Raw genomic sequence first — 25105 nt, forward strand, 5'->3', positions numbered from 1 at the left:
TTTGTGTGTGTCTGGGCGTGTGTATGTGTGTGCGCCTGGGTGTGTGTGTATGTGTGTGTGTGTGTACCTAGAGGCTTGCAGCCGTAGTCTCCGTCCTGCAGCTGGCAGCTCTCAGTGGGGAGGCAGGAGGTGGCATGACACTGGACGTGCCCTCCTCCCTGGCACACACACTTCTCCTTACAGCCCTCCTTATACCACTCCTCCCCCACCTGGCTCGCATACACGCACACACACAGATGCACGATGAACCTACTTCCATGTCTCCTTCAACTCAGAAAACGATATCATTCCACAACTCTGTGAAAACAGTCCTTGTCTTTTAAAAACTTTGTTTTGTTTCTCAACCCCACAGTTCAGGGAAGCGTAAACGCTGTTGCTAGCCTGAGCGTAAACGCTGTTGCCGGGCAGAACTCACGGGGTGGTAGGAGCCGGACGCGTCAACACAGCCGCAGTCCTTCAGGGACACACAGGTGTCGTCGCTGAGGATGAAGCCTGGGTTGCAGGTGCAGCCCTCCACACACGCACTGCCACACCCGGGGGGGCCCGTCGCCCCCACACACGTCTCCGGACACGAGCTCACGCACAGGGAGTAGGAGCTGTTGGGGGGGCAGGCCAGGGCTGTGGGGGGGGGAGGGAGAGAGGGAGGGGGTGGAGGGAGGGAGGGAGGGACAGGGTGTGGGGGGGTGAAAGGAGAGTGGGGGGAGAGAGGGAGGAAGGGGGTGGAGGGAGGGAGGGAGGGGAGGGAGGGACAGGGTGTGGGGAGAGAAGGAGAGTAGGGGGAGAGGGGGTGTGAAGGAGACAGGATTGAGTGGGTGAGAGATGGAGAGGAGAGACAGCAGGATGGAGAAGAGTGGGGGGGGGGTAAAGAGAGAGAGAACAGAAGGAGAGAGAAATGTCATTAGAGGCAAGAGCTAAAGTGATAAATTATTTGGTTCTTAAAGTCTGTACAGCTCACAGGGTTTAGAGCAAACCTCTCCCCTAACAACCTCCTGTTAAACTGCTTGACAGGACGCGTAGACACACACACACACACACACACACTCACACACACAATCACACAGCAGACAGTTAAAGACACCACATGTTCTTAGGACTAGGGGTGTGCCAAGGGTCAAATTATCAAAGTGTTGCCAAACCTCCATGTGAACTCTGCAGCCAAAGAGATTAACAGCAGTTCAAAGAGTCAGGATGTGCAGACATACAGACGTGTTTGCTGCTCAACACGTCCAGGCCTGTGACAGGCAGCTCCACACACTGTGATGAACGTGGCTCAGTACTGTGCTCATGGATAAGACAAAGTGTATGTGAGTTTGAGTAGGGCTGACTTACGACAGAAGTCTGGCGCCCTCCACTGGTGAACCTTGGCACCTGCGCCCAGACAGGCGTCAGTGTAGGCCTGCAGCTGGTCACAGAGCACGCTCTGCTGCCCCTCGTAGCGACACATGTCATACACACACGACCGGAAGAACGGGAGGGGGTTCACCACGGCGATACACTCCCTGGGGGAGGGGGGGGAGAGGGAGTGGGAGAGAGAGGGGGGAGGAGACAGAGGGAGAGAGCAGTTGTGTGTAAGCGTGTGCTTGGAGGTGAGGAGTAATTGAGAGAGAGAGAGTAAATGTGTGTTCTTGTGAGTTAAAAATACTGTCATTGGTGGATTCTCATAATCTGGATGATCATAATATGGATGATCATAATCTGGATGATCATAATCTGGATGATCATAATCTGGATGATCATAATCTGGATGATCATAATCTGGATGATCATAATCTGATATCATCGGTCCTCCAGGGCTGTTTAGCTCTGTCAGTTGTCCAGGGATTGTGTTTGTGTTGGTCAATATTTGCGTGTGTGGAGGCCAATGCATCTACTGCGCTCAGCCACACAGGGGGCATAATACTACCAGCACAGGATGTCAGCCAATCAGAGTGGACATTTGAGTTATTTATGATAATCAATAGTTAGTTGTGTTGAGGTTGTGTTGAGGTTGTGTTGCTAACCTAAAGGGTCCAGCGGGGTCGTTCATCTTGCCACAGTTCTCAGGTTTAGAGACCTCCGCCTCCAGTTTGGGGTCGCAGGTAGGGTCAGGGCTGGTGTCTTGTTTGCACCTGGAAGGCAAGAAGTTCAAACACTCAAAAATGAAGAACTCAAAATGTTCATCTGTTTGGTTCCTGTTCATTTAGCTGATTCTTTTCTCCAAAGTGACGTGCCAACAAGCTACTTCTGTTGGCCGTTTGCAGTCAGAGTGGATGAATGTGTTTTCTATAATCATCACAGACTGTTGTAAAGCATCTTTGGGTGTGTCTAAAATGCTGCATCCATAAAAGTCACAATCCCCATAATTATCACGCAAACAAATAAGACGCGTTTACACACAAGCGTCAAAAGCTCTGTCGCTCGTCGGACAGTAACCGTAGCAACGGCGTCCTCGGTAACTCACGTGTCGTCCTCGTCGTCGTCCGTCTGCCAGCTGTTGCAGAAGTCGTCGGAGCTTCCGGCCTGCGAGCCATCTGGCTTCTCCAAGTCGTTGTTAGGGTTACCGTCATAGTCTCCACAGAGACCACACATCTGGTCCTGGTAGGAACTGGGAGGAGGACGGAGAGACGGGGGGAGGGGGGGAGGAGAGAGATGGGAGAAAGGGGGGAGGAGGAAAAAAAGAAAGTAAATATAGAGATTCTGAGAAACCTGTCACAGGATTATCAAGGTCATCAATGGAGGACTTCGGCGGCCTCCGGCGGATTAATCTTGGATCTCTCACGAACGCTCTAGATTCCACCTGAGGCTCAATTCTGCTCCTCAGATCAGTACACTATGAGGTGGAGAGGAGGGGTGTGGGGGGGGGGGGAGTCGAGACAGGAAGTGGTTGTGCCTGGACTTCCTGGTGCCCGCCAGGAGGATGCACCCACCTGGGAACGGTGATCTGGGCGTAGTGGGTGCCATCCCAGCGGACCCTGAGGCCGAAGGTGGTCTGCAGGGTGACGTACTGGCCGGCCAGCGACAGCGACATCAGAGGAGAGGGAGAACTGGGGAGGGACACACGCCTTCCATTAACCTGAGGAGGGGGAGGGAGGGGCAGGGAGAGTAGGGGGGGTGAGTAACTATGTTAACTCCATGGTGATCTTCGAGCACAGCTACATTCTAAACTTTAAATTCTAAACTTTACATTCTAAACTTTACATTCTAAACTTTACATTCTAAACTTTACATTCTTAGTTCTACATTCTAAGTTTTACATTCTACAGCTGTCCAAGAACATTCCTCTCGTGTAATCTGAGATGAGGCCTTGGAAGAAAGATGAGATAAGGGGTATTATCAGGAAAATAAAACAAGAGATTAGAAGGATTAACCGAGAAATGCCAAGTGAGTGGATGAGCGATAACAGACAACCAATAAGAGAGAGGACAGATAGATGATGAATTTGAAAGAGGCAGGTTCTGTGCTTCTGCTGTGATTTGTGCTAATCTCTGAGGATTAGACAAGATATGAAGAGAATAAATGCAGGTAAAAAAACTGATACACTTTCACCCTGGGGAATGCTAAAGAGATAAACGTGTAAGTCGAGCAAAGGTGTTTTCTAAGATTTTCCATTCAAACATTGACAAATGCCACAAACGAGAGAATGCACAACGATATAAATTTGCTTGTATTTTGATGTCTATAACAGTTTGTACTAAAGCATATATTGACATGTCTAATGTAAAGAGCAAGTCCATTTGCTTGTGCATGTATAGTATGTATTATGTATATATTACATCCACATCAAAGTCCAAGTGTGTGTGTGTGTGAGTGTGTGTGAGTGAGTGCATGTGTGTGTGTGTGAGTGCATGTGTGTGTGTGTGTGAGTGCATGTGTGTGTGTGTGTGTATGTGGACCAACCAGGATCCTCCTGCTCTTCATCATGGTGACCGTGATTCCGTTAACGGTGACGTAGAGCTTCCGCAGGTACGACAGCCCAGGCCCGCCCCTCTCCTCGTTCTTCCCCTCCACTGAGAACTTCGGGCCTGAGAACCCAACAGAACCAGCATTAAAAAGCACGGCAAAACCAGACCGAGAACATCAGAACTCCAGAGTGGAACGTAGAGCTGTCTGTCGGAACTTAGGCGTAAAGGAGTTGACTTGGAACGGGAGAGGTGTTAGATTTACCGGAGGTGGTGTTGCAGTTCCTCGCTAGGGTGTAAGTGCAGGTGCCCATGAAGCTGAAGAACTTTTTGTCAAAAGTGTTGTAGTGGGGGTCCCCTGATATCACACAATCCTGGAAACCTGAGGTGAGAGAAGGGGGAGAAAGGAAGGTGTGAGAAGGTGGAGGGAGAGTGTGGGTGGGAAGGATGGAGGGAGGGAAAAAAAGGCGGAGGGAGGGGTGTGGAGGAGGGAGGCGTAACGCTCTCCTCCCCTCTACCTGAACTACATTTCCCATAATGCCGTTGGCTTGTGGTGTAACTGCCTAGAGGATGTTGACGTTTAAGATGAGGACTTACTAGTGGGGTAGCATCCCAGCTCTCCTCCTTCCAACCGGCACTCTTCCTTAGGAGGACAGTCTGACGCTGAACAGGTGACGAAGGGGGCGTCACACCTGCACTTCAACAGACAGTTCTCCACATAGAACTCCTCTCCAGGCTGAGAGAGAGAGAGAGAGAGAGAGAGAGAGAGAGAGAGAGAGAGAGAGAGAGAGAGAGAGAGAGAGAGAGGGAGAGAGAGAGAGAGAGAGAGAGAGAGAGAGAGAGAGAGAGAAGGAGAGAGGGAGAGCGAGAGAGACATAAGCAGAAAGAGAGATGAGAGTGACATTTGCAATTTATGGACACAGGTTTGTTTTCTATCCTATTGGGTCCTGGATCATGTTATATTCAAGCACTAACTTCTAACCCTTTCATGTAGTTTTAACCTTAACAAACACTCTAACCCAAATCCCACTAAAAAAAGCATTTGAAGATGAGGGTCCCAGGAAAAGGTCCGCAAAAGGTGACGTATTTCATGTTTCACTATAGTTGTGAGTAGTTAAACAAAACCACACACACACTCTCTTCCCTCACCTCATAGTACTGTCCGTTGGTGTGTTTGCATCCACAGCTGTCCTTCTTCACACACTTGCCCGCACTGAGGACATACCCAGGGTCACACACACACCCCTCAGAGCAGGGTGCTCCACAGCCCGTGGTGGGGGGGGTGGCACAGGTGGGGGGGCATGCGGGGGCACAGGGTTCGTAGTGGCTGTTGGGGGGGCATATCAGGGCTGGGGGAAGAAAGGAGGGGTGAATATATCAGGCAACTCTTAACTGGCATGTATAGAAATTCACGTGACCATCAAATATTATATGTGTGTGTGTGTCACTCACGACAGAAGGTCTCGTTCCTCCAGGTTCCGATGACCACGCCTCGGTCCTGACACTCGTTGACGTACGCCTCGATGGCCTCACACAACACTGGCCTGGCTCCGTCCAGAGCACACAGGTCAAACAGACAGTCCTTGAAGAAGCCCTGAGACGCACACACGCACACACACACAGAATCGGTTTCAGCTAGCTCACTTCACTTCTACACATGTTAGCCTATTTCAGTAATGCAAATATTGACTGATTGTGAATGCACGTGTATTTGCCTGTATATATATATACAGTATATGTGTAAATGTTCAGCTCACGTTGGGGTTGACCCTGGGGTGGCAGACAGCGAAGGGTCCGTTCTTGTCCAGCAGGATGCCACAGTAGGCTGAACTCTGATACTTGTCCTGATCCTCATCAGTACAGCCTGGGACGGTGGTGTTGGGCTTCTTATTACACCTGGGGGGAGAGGGATGCTTAGTGTGTGTGTGTGTGTGTGTGTGTGAGGGAAGGAGGGGTTAGATGTGTGCAAGTAAGTGTGTGTTTCGGTGTGTATGTGTGTAAAGGACTCACTCTGGATCAGTCAACCAGCTGTTTCCGAAGTCGTTGACGTTGGTCGTCAGAGAGCCGTCGGGTTTACGGAAGTCGTCTTTGGAGTTGCCGTTGTAGTCTCCACAAAGACCACACAGCTGGTCCTTGTAGCTACACACGCACACAAACACACACACACACACACACACAGACAGGAGGGGCATGAGCGAACCCTCACCACAATAACTGATCTTCTTTTTTCAGAAAGGGCCCATTTGGACTGGTGATTATAACCAGGCAAAGGACTAAGACCAGAACCAGGACCAGGACAGATGCCATGATCGTGTTTCCTCATGAATTTAAGAGATTTCTGTTGCGTGTTTTATGTGTGTACATGTGCTTTGTGTGTTCTGTGTGTGTACTATTTGTGTTCGCGAATGCTGTGTGTGTTCACTCACTCCTTGATGACTTTGATGTCCATGTGGTGGTTACCGTCGTAGCGCACGGTCACGCCAAAGTCCATGGCAACCGTGTAGTGTTTGCCTGATCGGAACACGGACACGCCTGGTGCCGGGGTAAGTGGTATGTTGATGTTGGTACCATTCAGCTACAAGACAAGACATGAACACAAAGGGTTAAAGTGTCTCCTTCATCCTTCTCTCTGCCTCTCACTCTTACTCCACCAATCGCACCATCCCACCATCTCACCTGCACAGTGCCTCCCTTCAAGATGGAGACCTTGAGCCCGCTCACGTACACATGGACGGCCTTGACGTAGGAGATGGAGGGCTGGTTGCGGCGGTTCTCGTTCTCCACGTGCACCTCGTAGTGCTGCACGGCGGTGGTGTTGCAGGGTTCTGACATCAGGTAGGTGCAGTTGCCCATGAAGTCGTAGCGACGCTTGTCGAAGGTGGTGTAGTGGGGGTCACCAGACGCCACGCAGGTGGAGGTGTCTGAGGGAGGGATGATGAAAGAAAGAGGGAGAGTTATGATTGATCAGTAGAATACACAGAGATTGTACAGTTAGGTACAATTATGTCTAAAAGTGGAATCCTACTAATGTACAGATTCAGCTTAGCAGCTTTTCCACTAGGATTCCACAACAGTTCTTAGAAATGTTTCCGGATGACTTATCTACCTTTGGGGTAGCAGCTTGAGCCCCCTCCGACCTCACGACACTCTTCTGTGGGGAGACAGGAGTTGTCGACACACTCCAGGGTGTAGTTCCCTGCGCAGCGACACAGCCTGGAGCAGCCGTCACCGAATATGATCTCTCCAGGCTGCAAGAGAGGACACAGACTTAGAGAAGTGACTGTAACTTCCGGTTCACGGCTCATCTTTGCCTTGATGATCGCATTGTGAGTATTCATCAGAACTCCACCGCTTTCTATGGAATTCACGTTTTTGTAGGCATTTAGAAGTGTTTATAGGCATTCATAAGTGGCCACGGGCATTCATAAGTGTTCATAGGCATTCAGAAGGGTTTAAAGGGGTTTCATAAGTGGTCATGGACATTCATAAGTGGTCGTAGGCATTCGTAATTGTTCATAGGCATTCATAAGTGTTCGTAAACATCCTTAAGCATTCTTAAAAGTCCAAAATTTGCATTGGGAGTTGAACATGACCACAGATTTTCAAATGTGCTCATAAGTGTCCAGAAAATCTTTATAACTGTTCATAACCCCTGTCCTCTGACCTCATAGTAGTTGTTTTGATCGTCCAGACAGCCACACTTTTCCAGGGGTACGCAGCGTCTGCCCTTGAAGACGTAGCCTGGCTTACAGAAGCAGCCGCTGATGCAGGAGCCAGTACAGTTGGTGGAGGGCTCCTTGCAGCTGGGGATGCAGGCAGGCCCACATTCAATGTACTGCGAATCAGGGGGGCATGTCACTGGAGGGGAGAGGAGAGGCATTAGCAAGTTGAAAACATTTCAGATACAGGGTGAAATTTGTTGGGGTATATTTCCGTCTGTATGTAACCCTACCAGGTGGTTTAGTGGTCGGAGGTTTAGGTGTAGTTGGTCTAGGAGTTGTTGGTTTAGGTGTAGTTGGAGGAGCTGAAATGAAGACGAGAAAGGGGAAAGAACAAAAAATAAAAAAAGAGAGAGAGAGAGAGATGGTTGGGGCAGAGGCCGGGATATTTCATGTCAAACAAGGCAGAAGTATGTCAACTCTGTAGATCTAGACTACAATTCCCATCATGCCACTCTTTACTTCACATCTCTACAGCCCCCAGAAAGCCACTCTGACGATTGTCTTTCTGCGTATCACGTAACACAACCTTTGGTTTAGGTATTTGTTTTGTTGGCCTGCTCTCTTGCAGGTTTCTCCTGGTTGATGTTCAAGGTGACAGCCTACAAATTGGGGTAGCTACCCATTTCTTCTCCCAGACTGAAACTACATTTCACATCAAGCCATTGTCTGCATGTTATGTGTATTCCAACTATCTTAGAGTTGAGGATGCTGATGGTTAAGACATACCAATAGGGTAGCATCCCAGCTCTCCTCCCTCCAACCGGCACTCTTCCTTAGGAGGACAGTCTGACGCTGAACAGGTGACAAAGGGGGCGTCACACCTGCACTTCAGCAGACAGTTCTCCACGTAAAACTCCTCTCCAGGCTGAGAGAGAGAGAGAGAGAGAGAGAGAGAGAGAGAGAGAGAGGGAGGCAGAGAGGGAACGAAACAGACAGAAAGAGAGGGTTGAAAACAGAATGCAGTTTTGTTCAAGTTTTGTTAAGATGTGTTGAGTCAACAAAACCACACAAACACACACACACACTCTCTTCCCTCACCTCATAGTACTGTCCATTGGTGTGTTTGCATCCACAGCTGTCCTTCTTCACACACTTGCCCGCACTGAGGACATACCCAGGGTCACACACACACCCCTCAGAGCAGGGTGCTCCACAGCCCGTGGTGGGGGGGGTGGCACAGGTGGGGGGGCATGCGGGGGCACAGGGTTCGTAGTGGCTGTTGGGGGGGCATATCAGGGCTGGGGGAAGAAAGGAGGGGTGAATATATCAGGCAACTCTTAACTGGCATGTATAGAAATTCACGTGACCATCAAATATTATATGTGTGTGTGTGTGTCACTCACGACAGAAGGTCTCGTTCCTCCAGGTTCCGATGACCACGCCTCGGTCCTGACACTCGTTGACGTACGCCTCGATGGCCTCACACAACACTGGCCTGGCTCCGTCCAGAGCACACAGGTCAAACAGACAGTCCTTGAAGAAGCCCTGAGACGCACACACGCACACACACACAGAATCGGTTACAGCTAGCTCACTTAGCTTCTACACATGTTAGCCTATTTCAGTAATGCAAATATTGACTGATTGTGAATGCACGTGTATTTGCCTGTATATATATATACAGTATATGTGTAAATGTTCAGCTCACGTTGGGGTTGACCCTGGGGTGGCAGACAGCGAAGGGTCCGTTCTTGTCCAGCAGGATGCCACAGTAGGCTGAACTCTGATACTTGTCCTGATCCTCATCAGTACAGCCTGGGACGGTGGTGTTGGGCTTCTTATTACACCTGGGGGGAGAGGGATGCTTAGTGTGTGTGTGTGTGTGTGTGTGAGGGAGGGAAGGGAGGTTAGACGTGTGCAAGCAAGTGTGTGTTTCGGGGTGTGTGTGTGTAAAGGACTCACTCTGGATCAGTCAACCAGCTGTTTCCGAAGTCGTTGACGTTGGTCGTCAGAGAGCCGTCGGGTTTACGGAAGTCGTCTTTGGAGTTGCCGTTGTAGTCTCCACAAAGACCACACAGCTGGTCCTTGTAGCTACACACGCACACAAACACACGCACACACACACACAGACAGGAGGGGCATGAGCGAACCTTCACCACAATAACTGATCTTCTTTTTTCAGAAAGGGCCCATTTGGACTGGTGATTATAACCAGGCAAAGGACTAAGACCAGAACCAGGACCAGGACAGATGCCATGATCGTGTTTCCTCATGAATTTAAGAGATTTCTGTTGCGTGTTTTATGTGTGTACATGTGCTTTGTGTGTTCTGTGTGTGTACTATTTGTGTTCGCGAATGCTGTGTGTGTTCACTCACTCCTTGATGACTTTGATGTCCATGTGGTGGTTACCGTCGTAGCGCACGGTCACGCCAAAGTCCATGGCAACCGTGTAGTGTTTGCCTGATCGGAACACGGACACGCCTGGTGCCGGGGTAAGTGGTATGTTGATGTTGGTACCATTCAGCTACAAGACAAGACATGAACACAAAGGGTTAAAGTGTCTCCTTCATCCTTCTCTCTGCCTCTCACTCTTACTCCACCAATCGCACCATCCCACCATCTCACCTGCACAGTGCCTCCCTTCAAGATGGAGACCTTGAGCCCGCTCACGTACACATGGACGGCCTTGACGTAGGAGATGGAGGGCTGGTTGCGGCGGTTCTCGTTCTCCACGTGCACCTCGTAGTGCTGCACGGCGGTGGTGTTGCAGGGTTCTGACATCAGGTAGGTGCAGTTGCCCATGAAGTCGTAGCGACGCTTGTCGAAGGTGGTGTAGTGGGGGTCACCAGACGCCACGCAGGTGGAGGTGTCTGAGGGAGGGATGATGAAAGAAAGAGGGAGAGTTATGATTGATCAGTAGAATACACAGAGATTGTACAGTTAGGTACAATTATGTCTAAAAGTGGAATCCTACTAATGTACAGATTCAGCTTAGCAGCTTTTCCACTAGGATTCCACAACAGTTCTTAGAAATGTTTCCGGATGACTTATCTACCTTTGGGGTAGCAGCTTGAGCCCCCTCCGACCTCACGACACTCTTCTGTGGGGAGACAGGAGTTGTCGACACACTCCAGGGTGTAGTTCCCTGCGCAGCGACACAGCCTGGAGCAGCCGTCACCGAATATGATCTCTCCAGGCTGCAAGCGAGGACACAGACTTAGAGAAGTGACTGTAACTTCCGGTTCACGGCTCATCTTTGCCTTGATGATCGCATTGTGAGCATTCATCAGAACTCCACCGCTTTCTATGGAATTCACGTTTTTGTAGGCATTTAGAAGTGTTTATAGGCATTCATAAGTGGCCACGGGCATTCATAAGTGTTCATAGGCATTCAGAAGGGTTTAAAGGGGTTTCATAAGTGGTCATGGACATTCATAAGTGGTCGTAGGCATTCGTAATTGTTCATAGGCATTCATAAGTGTTCGTAAACATCCTTAAGCATTCTTAAGAGTCCAAAATTTGCATTGGGAGTTGAACATGACCACAGATTTTCAAATGTGCTCATAAGTGTCCAGAAAATCTTTATAACTGTTCACAACCCCTGTCCTCTGACCTCATAGTAGTTGTTTTGATCGTCCAGACAGCCACACTTTTCCAGGGGTACGCAGCGTCTGCCCTTGAAGACGTAGCCTGGCTTACAGAAGCAGCCGCTGATGCAGGAGCCAGTACAGTTGGTGGAGGGCTCCTTGCAGCTGGGGATGCAGGCAGGCCCACATTCAATGTACTGCGAATCAGGGGGGCATGTCACTGGAGGGGAGAGGAGAGGCATTAGCAAGTTGAAAACATTTCAGATACAGGGTGAAATTTGTTGGGGTATATTTCCGTCTGTATGTAACCCTACCAGGTGGTTTAGTGGTCGGAGGTTTAGGTGTAGTTGGTCTAGGAGTTGTTGGTTTAGGTGTAGTTGGAGGAGCTGAAATGAAGACGAGAAAGGGGAAAGAACAAAAAATAAAAAAAGAGAGAGAGAGAGAGATGGTTGGGGCAGAGGCCGCGATATTTCATGTCAAACAAGGCAGAAGTATGTCAACTCTGTAGATCTAGACTACAATTCCCATCATGCCACTCTTTACTTCACATCTCTACAGCCCCCAGAAAGCCACTCTGACGATTGTCTTTCTGCGTTTCACGTAACACAACCTTTTGTTTAGGTATTTGTTTTGTTGGCCTGCTCTCTTGCAGGTTTCTCCTGGTTGATGTTCAAGGTGACAGCCTACAAATTGGGGTAGCTACCCATTTCTTCTCCCAGACTGAAACTACATTTCACATCAAGCCATTGTCTGCATGTTATGTGTATTCCAACTATCTTAGAGTTGAGGATGCTGATGGTTAAGACATACCAATAGGGTAGCATCCCAGCTCTCCTCCCTCCAACCGGCACTCTTCCTTAGGAGGACAGTCTGACGCTGAACAGGTGACAAAGGGGGCGTCACACCTGCACTTCAGCAGACAGTTCTCCACGTAAAACTCCTCTCCAGGCTGAGAGAGAGAGAGAGAGAGAGAGAGAGAGAGAGAGAGAGAGAGAGAGAGGGAGGCAGAGAGGGAACGAAACAGACAGAAAGAGAGGGTTGAAAACAGAATGCAGTTTTGTTCAAGTTTTGTTAAGATGTGTTGAGTCAACAAAACCACACAAACACACACACACACTCTCTTCCCTCACCTCATAGTACTGTCCGTTGGTGTGTTTGCATCCACAGCTGTCCTTCTTCACACACTTGCCCGCACTGAGGACATACCCAGGGTCACACACACACCCCTCAGAGCAGGGTGCTCCACAGCCCGTGGTGGGGGGGGTGGCACAGGTGGGGGGGCATGCGGGGGCACAGGGTTCATAGTGGCTGTTGGGGGGGCATATCAGGGCTGGGGGAAGAAAGGAGGGGTGAATATATCAGGCAACTCTTAACTGGCATGTATAGAAATTCACGTGACCATCAAATATTATATGTGTGTGTGTGTGTCACTCACGACAGAAGGTCTCGTTCCTCCAGGTTCCGATGACCACGCCTCGGTCCTGACACTCGTTGACGTACGCCTCGATGGCCTCACACAACACTGGCCTGGCTCCGTCCAGAGCACACAGGTCAAACAGACAGTCCTTGAAGAAGCCCTGAGACGCACACACGCACACACACACAGAATCGGTTACAGCTAGCTCACTTAGCTTCTACACATGTTAGCCTATTTCAGTAATGCAAATATTGACTGATTGTGAATGCACGTGTATTTGCCTGTATATATATATACAGTATATGTGTAAATGTTCAGCTCACGTTGGGGTTGACCCTGGGGTGGCAGACAGCGAAGGGTCCGTTCTTGTCCAGCAGGATGCCACAGTAGGCTGAACTCTGATACTTGTCCTGATCCTCATCAGTACAGCCTGGGACGGTGGTGTTGGGCTTCTTATTACACCTGGGGGGAGAGGGATGCTTAGTGTGTGTGTGTGTGTGTGTGAGGGAGGGAAGGGAGGTTAGACGTGTGCAAGCAAGTGTGTGTTTCGGGGTGTGTGTGTGTAAAGGACTCACTCTGGATCAGTCAACCAGCTGTTTCCGAAGTCGTTGACGTTGGTCGTCAGAGAGCCGTCGGGTTTACGGAAGTCGTCTTTGGAGTTGCCGTTGTAGTCTCCACAAAGACCACACAGCTGGTCCTTGTAGCTACACACGCACACAAACACACACACACACACACACACACAGACAGGAGGGGCATGAGCGAACCTTCACCACAATAACTGATCTTCTTTTTTCAGAAAGGGCCCATTTGGACTGGTGATTATAACCAGGCAAAGGACTAAGACCAGAACCAGGACCAGGACAGATGCCATGATCGTGTTTCCTCATGAATTTAAGAGATTTCTGTTGCGTGTTTTATGTGTGTACATGTGCTTTGTGTGTTCTGTGTGTGTACTATTTGTGTTCGCGAATGCTGTGTGTGTTCACTCACTCCTTGATGACTTTGATGTCCATGTGGTGGTTACCGTCGTAGCGCACGGTCACGCCAAAGTCCATGGCAACCGTGTAGTGTTTGCCTGATCGGAACACGGACACGCCTGGTGCCGGGGTAAGTGGTATGTTGATGTTGGTACCATTCAGCTACAAGACAAGACATGAACACAAAGGGTTAAAGTGTCTCCTTCATCCTTCTCTCTGCCTCTCACTCTTACTCCACCAATCGCACCATCCCACCATCTCACCTGCACAGTGCCTCCCTTCAAGATGGAGACCTTGAGCCCGCTCACGTACACATGGACGGCCTTGACGTAGGAGATGGAGGGCTGGTTGCGGCGGTTCTCGTTCTCCACGTGCACCTCGTAGTGCTGCACGGCGGTGGTGTTGCAGGGTTCTGACATCAGGTAGGTGCAGTTGCCCATGAAGTCGTAGCGACGCTTGTCGAAGGTGGTGTAGTGGGGGTCACCAGACGCCACGCAGGTGGAGGTGTCTGAGGGAGGGATGATGAAAGAAAGAGGGAGAGTTATGATTGATCAGTAGAATACACAGAGATTGTACAGTTAGGTACAATTATGTCTAAAAGTGGAATCCTACTAATGTACAGATTCAGCTTAGCAGCTTTTCCACTAGGATTCCACAACAGTTCTTAGAAATGTTTCCGGATGACTTATCTACCTTTGGGGTAGCAGCTTGAGCCCCCTCCGACCTCACGACACTCTTCTGTGGGGAGACAGGAGTTGTCGACACACTCCAGGGTGTAGTTCCCTGCGCAGCGACACAGCCTGGAGCAGCCGTCACCGAATATGATCTCTCCAGGCTGCAAGAGAGGACACAGACTTAGAGAAGTGACTGTAACTTCCGGTTCACGGCTCATCTTTGCCTTGATGATCGCATTGTGAGCATTCATCAGAACTCCACCGCTTTCTATGGAATTCACGTTTTTGTAGGCATTTAGAAGTGTTTATAGGCATTCATAAGTGGCCACGGGCATTCATAAGTGTTCATAGGCATTCAGAAGGGTTTAAAGGGGTTTCATAAGTGGTCATGGACATTCATAAGTGGTCGTAGGCATTCGTAATTGTTCATAGGCATTCATAAGTGTTCGTAAACATCCTTAAGCATTCTTAAGAGTCCAAAATTTGCATTGGGAGTTGAACATGACCACAGATTTTCAAATGTGCTCATAAGTGTCCAGAAAATCTTTATAACTGTTCACAACCCCTGTCCTCTGACCTCATAGTAGTTGTTTTGATCGTCCAGACAGCCACACTTTTCCAGGGGTACGCAGCGTCTGCCCTTGAAGACGTAGCCTGGCTTACAGAAGCAGCCGCTGATGCAGGAGCCAGTACAGTTGGTGGAGGGCTCCTTGCAGCTGGGGATGCAGGCAGGCCCACATTCAATGTACTGCGAATCAGGGGGGCATGTCACTGGAGGGGAGAGGAGAGGCATTAGCAAGTTGAAAACATTTCAGATACAGGGTGAAATTTGTTGGGGTATATTTCCGTCTGTATGTAACCCTACCAGGTGGTTTAGTGGTCGGAGGTTTAGGTGTAGTTGGTCTAGGAGTTGTTGGTTTAGGTGTAGTTGGAGGAGCTGAAATGAAGACGAGAAAGGGGAAAGAACAAAAAATAAAAAAAGAGAGAGAGAGAGAGATGGTTGGGGCAGAGGCCGGGATATTTAATGTCAAACAAGGCAGAAGTATGTCAACTCTGTAGATCTAGACTACAATTCCCATCATGCCACTCTTTACTTCACATCTCTACAGCCCCCAGAAAGCCACTCTGACGATTGTCTTTCTGCGTATCACGTAACACAACCTTTGGTTTAGGTATTTGTTTTGTTGGCCTGCTCTCTTGCAGGTTTCTCCTGGTTGATGTTCAAGGTGACAGCCTACAAATTGGGGTAGCTACCCATTTCTTCTCCCAGACTGAAACTACATTTCACATCAAGCCATTGTCTGCATGTTATGTGTATTCCAACTATCTTAGAGTTGAGGATGCTGATGGTTAAGACATACCAATAGGGTAGCATCCCAGCTCTCCTCCCTCCAACCGGCACTCTTCCTTAGGAGGACAGTCTGACGCTGAACAGGTGACAAAGGGGGCGTCACACCTGCACTTCAGCAGACAGTTCTCCACGTAAAACTCCTCTCCAGGCTGAGAGAGAGAGAGAGAGAGAGAGAGAGAGAGAGAGAGGGAGGCAGAGAGGGAACGAAACAGACAGAAAGAGAGGGTTGAAAACAGAATGCAGTTTTGTTCAAGTTTTGTTAAGATGTGTTGAGTCAACAAAACCACACAAACACACACACACTCTCTTCCCTCACCTCATAGTACTGTCCATTGGTGTGTTTGCATCCACAGCTGTCCTTCTTCACACACTTGCCCGCACTGAGGACATACCCAGGGTCACACACACACCCCTCAGAGCAGGGTGCTCCACAGCCCGTGGTGGGGGGGGTGGCACAGGTGGGGGGGCATGCGGGGGCACAGGGTTCGTAGTGGCTGTTGGGGGGGCATATCAGGGCTGGGGGAAGAAAGGAGGGGTGAATATATCAGGCAACTCTTAACTGGCATGTATAGAAATTCACGTGACCATCAAATATTATATGTGTGTGTGTGTGTCACTCACGACAGAAGGTCTCGTTCCTCCAGGTTCCGATGACCACGCCTCGGTCCTGACACTCGTTGACGTACGCCTCGATGGCCTCACACAACACTGGCCTGGCTCCGTCCAGAGCACACAGGTCAAACAGACAGTCCTTGAAGAAGCCCTGAGACGCACACACGCACACACACACAGAATCGGTTTCAGCTAGCTCACTTCACTTCTACACATGTTAGCCTATTTCAGTAATGCAAATATTGACTGATTGTGAATGCACGTGTATTTGCCTGTATATATATATACAGTATATGTGTAAATGTTCAGCTCACGTTGGGGTTGACCCTGGGGTGGCAGACAGCGAAGGGTCCGTTCTTGTCCAGCAGGATGCCACAGTAGGCTGAACTCTGATACTTGTCCTGATCCTCATCAGTACAGCCTGGGACGGTGGTGTTGGGCTTCTTATTACACCTGGGGGGAGAGGGATGCTTAGTGTGTGTGTGTGTGTGTGTGTGTGTGTGAGGGAAGGAGGGGTTAGATGTGTGCAAGTAAGTGTGTGTTTCGGTGTGTATGTGTGTAAAGGACTCACTCTGGATCAGTCAACCAGCTGTTTCCGAAGTCGTTGACGTTGGTCGTCAGAGAGCCGTCGGGTTTACGGAAGTCGTCTTTGGAGTTGCCGTTGTAGTCTCCACAAAGACCACACAGCTGGTCCTTGTAGCTACACACGCACACAAACACACACACACACACACACAGACAGGAGGGGCATGAGCAAACCCTCACCACAATAACTGATCTTCTTTTTTCAGAAAGGGCCCATTTGGACTGGTGATTATAACCAGGCAAAGGACTAAGACCAGAACCAGGACCAGGACAGATGCCATGATCGTGTTTCCTCATGAATTTAAGAGATTTCTGTTGCGTGTTTTATGTGTGTACATGTGCTTTGTGTGTTCTGTGTGTGTACTATTTGTGTTCGCGAATGCTGTGTGTGTTCACTCACTCCTTGATGACTTTGATGTCCATGTGGTGGTTACCGTCGTAGCGCACGGTCACGCCAAAGTCCATGGCAACCGTGTAGTGTTTGCCTGATCGGAACACGGACACGCCTGGTGCCGGGGTAAGTGGTATGTTGATGTTGGTACCATTCAGCTACAAGACAAGACATGAACACAAAGGGTTAAAGTGTCTCCTTCATCCTTCTCTCTGCCTCTCACTCTTACTCCACCAATCGCACCATCCCACCATCTCACCTGCACAGTGCCTCCCTTCAAGATGGAGACCTTGAGCCCGCTCACGTACACATGGACGGCCTTGACGTAGGAGATGGAGGGCTGGTTGCGGCGGTTCTCGTTCTCCACGTGCACCTCGTAGTGCTGCACGGCGGTGGTGTTGCAGGGTTCTGACATCAGGTAGGTGCAGTTGCCCATGAAGTCGTAGCGACGCTTGTCGAAGGTGGTGTAGTGGGGGTCACCAGACGCCACGCAGGTGGAGGTGTCTGAGGGAGGGATGATGAAAGAAAGAGGGAGAGTTATGATTGATCAGTAGAATACACAGAGATTGTACAGTTAGGTACAATTATGTCTAAAAGTGGAATCCTACTAATGTACAGATTCAGCTTAGCAGCTTTTCCACTAGGATTCCACAACAGTTCTTAGAAATGTTTCCGGATGACTTATCTACCTTTGGGGTAGCAGCTTGAGCCCCCTCCGACCTCACGACACTCTTCTGTGGGGAGACAGGAGTTGTCGACACACTCCAGGGTGTAGTTCCCTGCGCAGCGACACAGCTTGGAGCAGCCGTCACCGAATATGATCTCTCCAGGCTGCAAGCGAGGACACAGACTTAGAGAAGTGACTGTAACTTCCGGTTCACGGCTCATCTTTGCCTTGATGATCGCATTGTGAGCATTCATCAGAACTCCACCGCTTTCTATGGAATTCACGTTTTTGTAGGCATTTATAAGTGTTCATAGGCATTCATAAGTGGTCGCAGGCATTTAGAAGGGTTCAAAGGCATTCAGAAGTGTTCGTAAACATCCTTAAGCATTCTTAAGAGTCCAAAATTTGCATTGGGAGTTGAACATGACCACAGATTTTCAAATGTGCTCATAAGTGTCCAGAAAATCTTTATAACTGTTCACAACCCCTGTCCTCTGACCTCATAGTAGTTGTTTTGATCGTCCAGACAGCCACACTTTTCCAGGGGTACGCAGCGTCTGCCCTTGAAGACGTAGCCTGGCTTACAGAAGCAGCCGCTGATGCAGGAGCCAGTACAGTTGGTGGAGGGCTCCTTGCAGCTGGGGATGCAGGCAGGCCCACATTCAATGTACTGCGAATCAGGGGGGCATGTCACTGGAGGGGAGAGGAGAGGCATTAGCAAGTTGAAAACATTTCAGATACAGGGTGAAATTTGTTGGGGTATATTTCCGTCTGTATGTAACCCTACCAGGTGGTTTAGTGGTCGGAGGTTTAGGTGTAGTTGGACCAGGAGTTGTTGGTTTAGGTGTAGTTGGACCAGGAGTTGGTGGTTTAGGCGTAGTTGGACCAGGAGTTGATGGTTTGGGTGTAGTTGGACCAGGAGTTGGTGGTTTAGGTGTAGTTGGTCCAGGTGTTGATGGTTTAGGTGTAGTTGGACCAGGTGTTGATGGTTTGGGTGTAGTTGGACCAGGAGTTGGTGGTTTAGGCGTAGTTGGTCCAGGAGTTGGTGGTTTAGGTGTAGTTGGTCCAGGTGTTGATGGTTTAGGTGTAGTTGGACCAGGAGTTGGTGGTTTAGGTGTAGTTGGTCCAGGTGTTGATGGTTTGGGTGTAGTTGGACCAGGAGTTGGTGGTTTAGGCGTAGTTGGTCCAGGAGTTGGTGGTTTAGGTGTAGTTGGTCCAGGTGTTGATGGTTTAGGTGTAGTTGGACCAGGAGTTGGTGGTTTAGGTGTAGTTGGTCCAGGAGTTGGTGGTTTAGGTGTAGTTGGACCAGGAGTTGGTGGTTTCGGGGTAGTTGGTCCAGGTGTTGGTGGTTTAGGTGTAGTTGGTGGAGGAGCTGAGAAGGAAAAATGAGACCAAACAAAATCATGTTACAGGTAAAAAGCTAAAGTCAGTTGTCTCACCGTTTATTTATATTTGAAAACAAACTTTATCTAAATCTTGCGTCTCAACTGACAGGCAATATTCTTACCCGTGCAGGAAGTGATGCAAACAGCATCCACAGCAATATCTGTCTTGTCTGTCTCACCAAAGACTCCCTCAATGACAAACTGAAACGCCGACAGACAGAGAGAATCGAAACATCAGATTCCCTGTCGCCCTTGCCTAGAGCTATCACCTTAAATATATTGATGTCAGAGATGTATGTTTAAGCTCATTCAGCAAGCCGTTATCCAAACAAAAAGGGGTGTTTGAACCTACAACCTGAACTCAAAATCCTCTACCACTCATCACAAATTCTAGCATTACATGTTACAATCATGTAAAGTATGTCTAATAAGATATAACGTCTCACAAATTATGTCTAGTGTGTCCTGTAAGTGTCTTAAGGTGCAAAGTATGTCTCTAGAGGAGGGAACTATGTCTTAAAGAATGTCTTATAAGGTTCCTAAAGTGTCTCTTAAGGAATGCAAAGTCAACTTGAATAATGTCTTAACAGGGGTCAGTCCTATATGTTTAACCCTTGTGCTGTCAATGATCCGAAGGCGACACAAGAGTTAATATACTGTATTAACATATAACAGGGGTGTTTAGGTCAGTCCTCAGTGTTTAATCACCTGGATGTTGGACGTTCCCAGGTAGCGTATTTCTGCAGGCTTCCAGGCCTGGCCTTGGTTCCCCCTCAGACTGAAGAGAGGGGCTCCAAGACCTCCTCCTGGAAGCAGAGAGAGAGAGAGACAGGGAGAGAGAGAAGGAGAGAAAGGGGGAGGGAGAGGGAAAGAGGTAAAGTGAGAGAGACAAAAGAGAAGATGAATCAATTTGAGGAAGTGTGTTGAGAATTTTTGTCCGTGTGTGTGTATTTGTGTGTGTGTGGGAGGTTCATACCAGGAGTGACAGCGTAGACGTTGATTGCCATGGTGGTGGCGGTGCCGTAGAGGTAGTAGTGGAAGGTAAGGTCCAGACAACCGGCAGCAGCATTGGTGACTGGACTTCTCAGCTCTGCTTTGGCACCCGGCACAGCAGATAAGGAGTCCATCAGCATGTAGCTGCCCACTACAGAGTACAGGGGGAGAGAGAGGAGGGGTGGAGAGAGGAGAGGAGATGAGGAGAGGAGGAGAGGAGGGGTGGAGAGAGGGAGAGGAGGAGGGAGGGAGGGAGAGGAGAGGAGGAAAGGAGGAGAGGAGGAGAGGAGGAGAGGAGGAGAGGAGGAGAGGAGGAGAGGAGGAGAGGAGGAGAGGAGGAGGGAGGGGTGGAGAGAGGGAGAGGAGGAGAAGTGGTGGACAGAGGGAGAGGAGAGGAGGAGAGGAGGAGGGTTTGGAGGGAGGGAGGGAGGGGTGGAGAGAGGGAGAGGAGAGGAGGAGTGGTGGGAGGGAGGGAGGAGAGGAGAGGAGGGAGGGGAATTGGGAGAGGTGGGGGGAGAGAGGGAGAGGAGTTTAATATTTTTGAGAAATGTTTAAATGCTATTATTTTTACATTTTTTACATATTATTAATGACACTTATTATTATGATTATTATATCATTATTATTTGAGTACTGTTTGTGACTCACGGCCCGGTTTGGAGAAGTCGTTGTCAGGTCCGGTTCCCTCTGTCTCTGTCTGTCCGGTCCAACGTTCCCAGCCGAAGATATCAGGGTTCTCCGGTTCGGGAGTCTGCCAGCCACACAGGTCCTCAGCGTCGTCAAAATCACATCCTGTCAGGCAGGCTGGGGGAGGAACGACCGATGAACGCATGTTGTGAGGGAGGAGAGAGACAGAGAGGGATACAGGAGGAGAGAGACCCAGAAAGAGAGAAAGAAGAAGAAGTTGGGCGAGAGAGATAAGAAGAGGGAGAGAGAGAGAAGAAGAGAGAGGGAGAGAGAGAAAAGAAGAGGGAGGGAGAGAAGGAAAGAGACAGAGAAGATAAAGAGAGAGATGAGGAAAGAAACATTTAAAAGTCACTCACAAGGACAAGCTCCTTCGCTGATGACGATGTCGTCCAGGGCAGAATCACATGACTCGCTCAATCCTCGCTGAGCCTCAAACACGATCTACACACACGTACAAACACAGTCAGTGTAGCCTTGAACACGATCTACAAACACAAACACAAATAGACAGTATAGCCTCAAAGACATTCTGCACAGAAAAAAATTGCATGGACACAATCCAAACACAGAACTTAACCTGCAGGGTTAAAGTTCAAAAATTGTCAAGTTATTTTCTGAAAAAACGAGATGAGTTAAAGGTTTAATTTGAGTGTGTACAGTATTTAATTTGAGTGTGTACAGTATGTGCGGACACTGAGATTGTTTTACAACTACCGGTCTGAAACGTGATTGTCAGGAGTTGAGATTAGGAAAGTTATAAAATATACTGTGGCCGTAAAATGTCATAGGACCATCTGACTTACATAAAAAAACAGACTCACACACATTTTAGACAAAGCACTGTCTAGGAAACGCTCACACACACACACACACACACTCACAGTGAGGGTCTGTTCGGCAGGTTTGGTCACAGTGACGGATCCGCCCAACCAGGAAGGACTCTGGATCCCCATCCTTTCCCAGACGGTCTCCTCAGATCCGGGCCTCTGGGCCAGAACCTTTAGTTTGTTCTGGAAGTCCGACCCGTACATGTAGTAACGGAACCGGACGCAGATCTGGGCGGAGCTAGACGAGAGGGCGGGGCTAAGGAGACGAGCCTTCTGCCCATTGGACACATTGTCTGCCTCATGGTAGATATAGTAGCCATCTACGAATAGGAGGAGAGATCGTTGGTTACAAACAACAACAACAGACTTGGACGCGGAACAGACTTCCAGACTTCCATAGTTCTCCGAGGAGAGAACAGGGGGGACTCACTGCCGTCCGGGTAGTCGCCGCTGGGGCCGGTACCGGGAGTGGGGGTGGTGCCTTGGTGGCGGGTCCAGTCGTTGTTGTCCGCCGTGTCCTGACGGAACTGACAGAAGGGGTCTGTGTTCTGGTCAAAGTCACAGGAAGTCAGGACTGCTGTCAGAGGGGGGTGGGGAGAAGAGGGGTAAAGGGGGAGAGTGGGGGGGGGGGGGTGGGAGGGAGGGAGAGGGGGAGAGAAATGTGGTGGTGGTGGGGCATAAGCGAGAGAGAGGGAGAATGGAAACGAGGTTGAGGGGTGGGATGTTGGAAGAGAAAGAGATTGATAAAGGGGGAGAGGGGAGTTAGAGAAAGGAGAGAGAGAACTGAATTCATTCATTTGCATTCAGACATGCAAACAGTGACAGGTGAACAGTTATGGAACAACAAACCCCCCTTGACATGAACAGTCATAAAAGCAGGAAGTGCAGATTGGGGGCAGCTAACTTTACGTGTAAAATGCTCGACTTCGAACTCAACAAGGCTGAGCAACCAGCCCTCCAACCCACACTAAAGATAAGCGTGTTTTTGTGGAAGGTGGGCATGGGCGAGAGCATGGAGACAAAGAGTGGGAAAGACAGATAGAGAGAAAGGGAGAGATACTGGGCGAGAGATAGCAAGTGAGTGAAAGAGAGAGAGAGGCAGGAAGGGAGGGAGGGAGAGAGAGAGAGAGAGAGAGAGAGAGAGAGAGACAGAGAGAGAGAGAGACAGAGAGAGAGAGACAGAGAGAGAGAGAGAGAGAGAGAGAGAGAGAGAGAGAGAGAGAGAGAGAGAGAGAGACAGAGAGAGAGAGAGAGAGAGAGAGACAGAGAGAGAGAGACAGAGAGACAGAGAGAGAGAGAGAGAGAGAGAGAGAGAGAGAGAGAGAGAGAGAGAGAGACAGAGAGACAGATAGAGACAGATAGAGAAGGTAGGAAGGTCGAGGGCTAACTGAAGGAGGTGCCTCACTGTCAAGGACAGTGTTATCCAGGTGTGGAAGTCATGAGGTGATGTTGGGGAACCATCTTGTATCTCTTTCTGATCTCTCATCCTCCCTTGTTCCCTCTCTCTCTTCCCCCTTCCCCCCTTCCCCCCTTCCCCCCTTCCCCCCTCCCTCCCTCCCTCCCTCCCTCCCTCCCTCCCTCCCTCCCTCCCTCCCTCCCTCCCTCCCTCCCTCCCTCCCTCCCTCCCTGCCTCCCTCCCTCCCCCCCTGCCTCCCTCCCTCCCCCCCTGCCTCCCTCTCTTTCTCCTTGGATGAGGCAAAAAAAGCACATGCACACACATTCCGAAAGTTACGTTAGTAGACAAAGTAGATTATAATACAAAGTAGATTATAATACACAGTAAATTATAACACACAGTAGATTATAACACACAGTAGATATTAACTCATAGTAGATTATAACACACAGTATATTATAACACACAGTAGATACTAACTCATAGTAGATTATAAAACATAATAGTTTATACTACAGACTTACCAGCATCTCTTTCTGTGTCTCTATTTCTGCGTGGAACATGAGAATATGTGTTAGACTCACAAGAAGACTGCTGCCTGAAAGACCATTCAAACTATTCTTCCCTCTCAAACATGTTATTTTATTTTCCTCTCATACAGTTTTCAAACTTTAATAAAATCTGTATCATATAGAAATTGAAAACAAATTGAATACAAATCAATCAACAAATGATTTAATTTACTGTTAATGGCAATGCATGTTACTCATTACAGTAGTCCGGTCTTCTGGATGAGACATTTCAATACACAGCCTACATCTATACACAAAAATAAGAGGACTTACTGTTGTTATTTATTAGTAGTAGCCCTATAACAATACTAGAATTTTACATAAAATCCCCCTTCATGAAGTTAAGTGGGAAACAAGCTATATGAATCCACCAAACATCAAATCAAATCATATTTGTAGAGCCCTTTTAACAAGCAATGTCACAGGGGGCTCTCCCACAGAACTGCCCCTAAACCACCCTAAACCTTCCAACAACCAAACAACCATAAACAAACAACCCTAAACCTTCAAATAACCAAAAAACCCTAAACAAACAACCCTAAACCAACCCTAACCCTCAGACAGCCAGCTAAGACTCAGAGACCCAGACTCACCTTTCCTCTGAGCTGCACGCCCCCATCCACAGGAGCATGCAGAGAAACGTTAACTTATCCATGGCTAACTGTAGCGTTAGCAGGCTAACTGTAGCGTTAGCAGGCTGTGAAGGCAGAGGAGATGGAGCCTGTGGCTTTTTATACCATGGCACGACACAGGTAGGTTAACCCGGGGTATGGGGGGAGGGAGAAGGAGTGGGTGAGGAGGTGGGTGCGGGTGAGGAGGAGGGGTAGGGTGGGGAGGGAGGAGGAGGGAGGAGGGAGGAGGAGTGGGTGAAGATGAGGGTGTGGGAGGAGGAGGAGGGGTGAGGTGAATTGGAAAGCGCTGTCACGGGCAAGCCTAGTATGCGTTGGATGCTGTGTTGCAAAACGTGGAACATGAGTGAATAAGTAACAGCAGATAATCGGAGAAGGGTGTGCCCTAACCCCCCCCCCCCCACACACACACACACACACACACACTGTATGTGTGAGGGAATCCTCTAAGCATTTCTCAGGACTAAACCACCCGCACTTCACAGTTGAAGCACTGATAAAACATAGTTGCACGAGGCCTTTTTAACATACAACCACACCTGTGCTGAGAACAAGCATTGAGCACTCTCAGCTCAGACACTTTCCACACACGCAAACACACACACTCCCAAACACACACACTCCCAAACACACACACTCCCAAACACACACACCTTTACTCTCTGCTTTCAAGAGGCCGATAGCTGTTGACTGGCCATCTGGGTTGTGATGATGGCCAGGGAAACACTTACACACACACAAACACTCACTCACACACACGCACACAGTGGCTCAGCTGTCAAAGTCTTGATTTAACACCAAGAGTGTTTAT

The 25105-nt window shown here is 49.1% G+C and overlaps 1 protein-coding gene across 1 annotated transcript in view; it reads right to left on the minus strand.

The window, feature by feature from the left end:
* Positions 1 to 24320, minus strand: part of zanl (zonadhesin, like) — a 34839-nt gene extending 10519 nt beyond the window's left edge. Inside the window, 54 exon segments of the mRNA XM_084692070.1 lie at positions 68 to 209; positions 416 to 618; positions 1330 to 1499; positions 2001 to 2108; positions 2441 to 2584; positions 2907 to 3052; positions 3877 to 4001; positions 4144 to 4260; positions 4476 to 4614; positions 5028 to 5227; positions 5331 to 5472; positions 5636 to 5774; positions 5889 to 6017; positions 6305 to 6453; positions 6555 to 6799; positions 6985 to 7126; positions 7543 to 7736; positions 7831 to 7902; positions 8327 to 8465; positions 8639 to 8838; positions 8944 to 9085; positions 9249 to 9387; positions 9503 to 9631; positions 9917 to 10065; positions 10167 to 10411; positions 10597 to 10738; positions 11155 to 11348; positions 11443 to 11514; positions 11939 to 12077; positions 12259 to 12458; positions 12564 to 12705; positions 12869 to 13007; positions 13121 to 13249; positions 13539 to 13687; positions 13789 to 14033; positions 15561 to 15699; positions 15867 to 16066; positions 16172 to 16313; positions 16477 to 16615; positions 16734 to 16862; positions 17148 to 17296; positions 17398 to 17642; positions 17828 to 17969; positions 18305 to 18509; positions 18511 to 19177; positions 19298 to 19391; positions 19899 to 19996; positions 20167 to 20334; positions 20832 to 20987; positions 21227 to 21311; positions 21752 to 22017; positions 22128 to 22274; positions 23618 to 23643; positions 24259 to 24320. Of these exon segments, the coding sequence (XP_084548196.1) occupies positions 68 to 209; positions 416 to 618; positions 1330 to 1499; positions 2001 to 2108; positions 2441 to 2584; positions 2907 to 3052; positions 3877 to 4001; positions 4144 to 4260; positions 4476 to 4614; positions 5028 to 5227; positions 5331 to 5472; positions 5636 to 5774; positions 5889 to 6017; positions 6305 to 6453; positions 6555 to 6799; positions 6985 to 7126; positions 7543 to 7736; positions 7831 to 7902; positions 8327 to 8465; positions 8639 to 8838; positions 8944 to 9085; positions 9249 to 9387; positions 9503 to 9631; positions 9917 to 10065; positions 10167 to 10411; positions 10597 to 10738; positions 11155 to 11348; positions 11443 to 11514; positions 11939 to 12077; positions 12259 to 12458; positions 12564 to 12705; positions 12869 to 13007; positions 13121 to 13249; positions 13539 to 13687; positions 13789 to 14033; positions 15561 to 15699; positions 15867 to 16066; positions 16172 to 16313; positions 16477 to 16615; positions 16734 to 16862; positions 17148 to 17296; positions 17398 to 17642; positions 17828 to 17969; positions 18305 to 18509; positions 18511 to 19177; positions 19298 to 19391; positions 19899 to 19996; positions 20167 to 20334; positions 20832 to 20987; positions 21227 to 21311; positions 21752 to 22017; positions 22128 to 22274; positions 23618 to 23643; positions 24259 to 24320 (8659 nt within the window).
* Between the last annotated feature and the right edge of the window lie 785 nt (positions 24321 to 25105).

The sequence above is a fragment of the Hypomesus nipponensis genome, chromosome 25 (genome assembly GCF_054491055.1).
Source record: "Hypomesus nipponensis isolate SF chromosome 25, ASM5449105v1, whole genome shotgun sequence".
Classification (NCBI taxonomy): Eukaryota; Metazoa; Chordata; class Actinopteri; order Osmeriformes; family Osmeridae; genus Hypomesus; species Hypomesus nipponensis.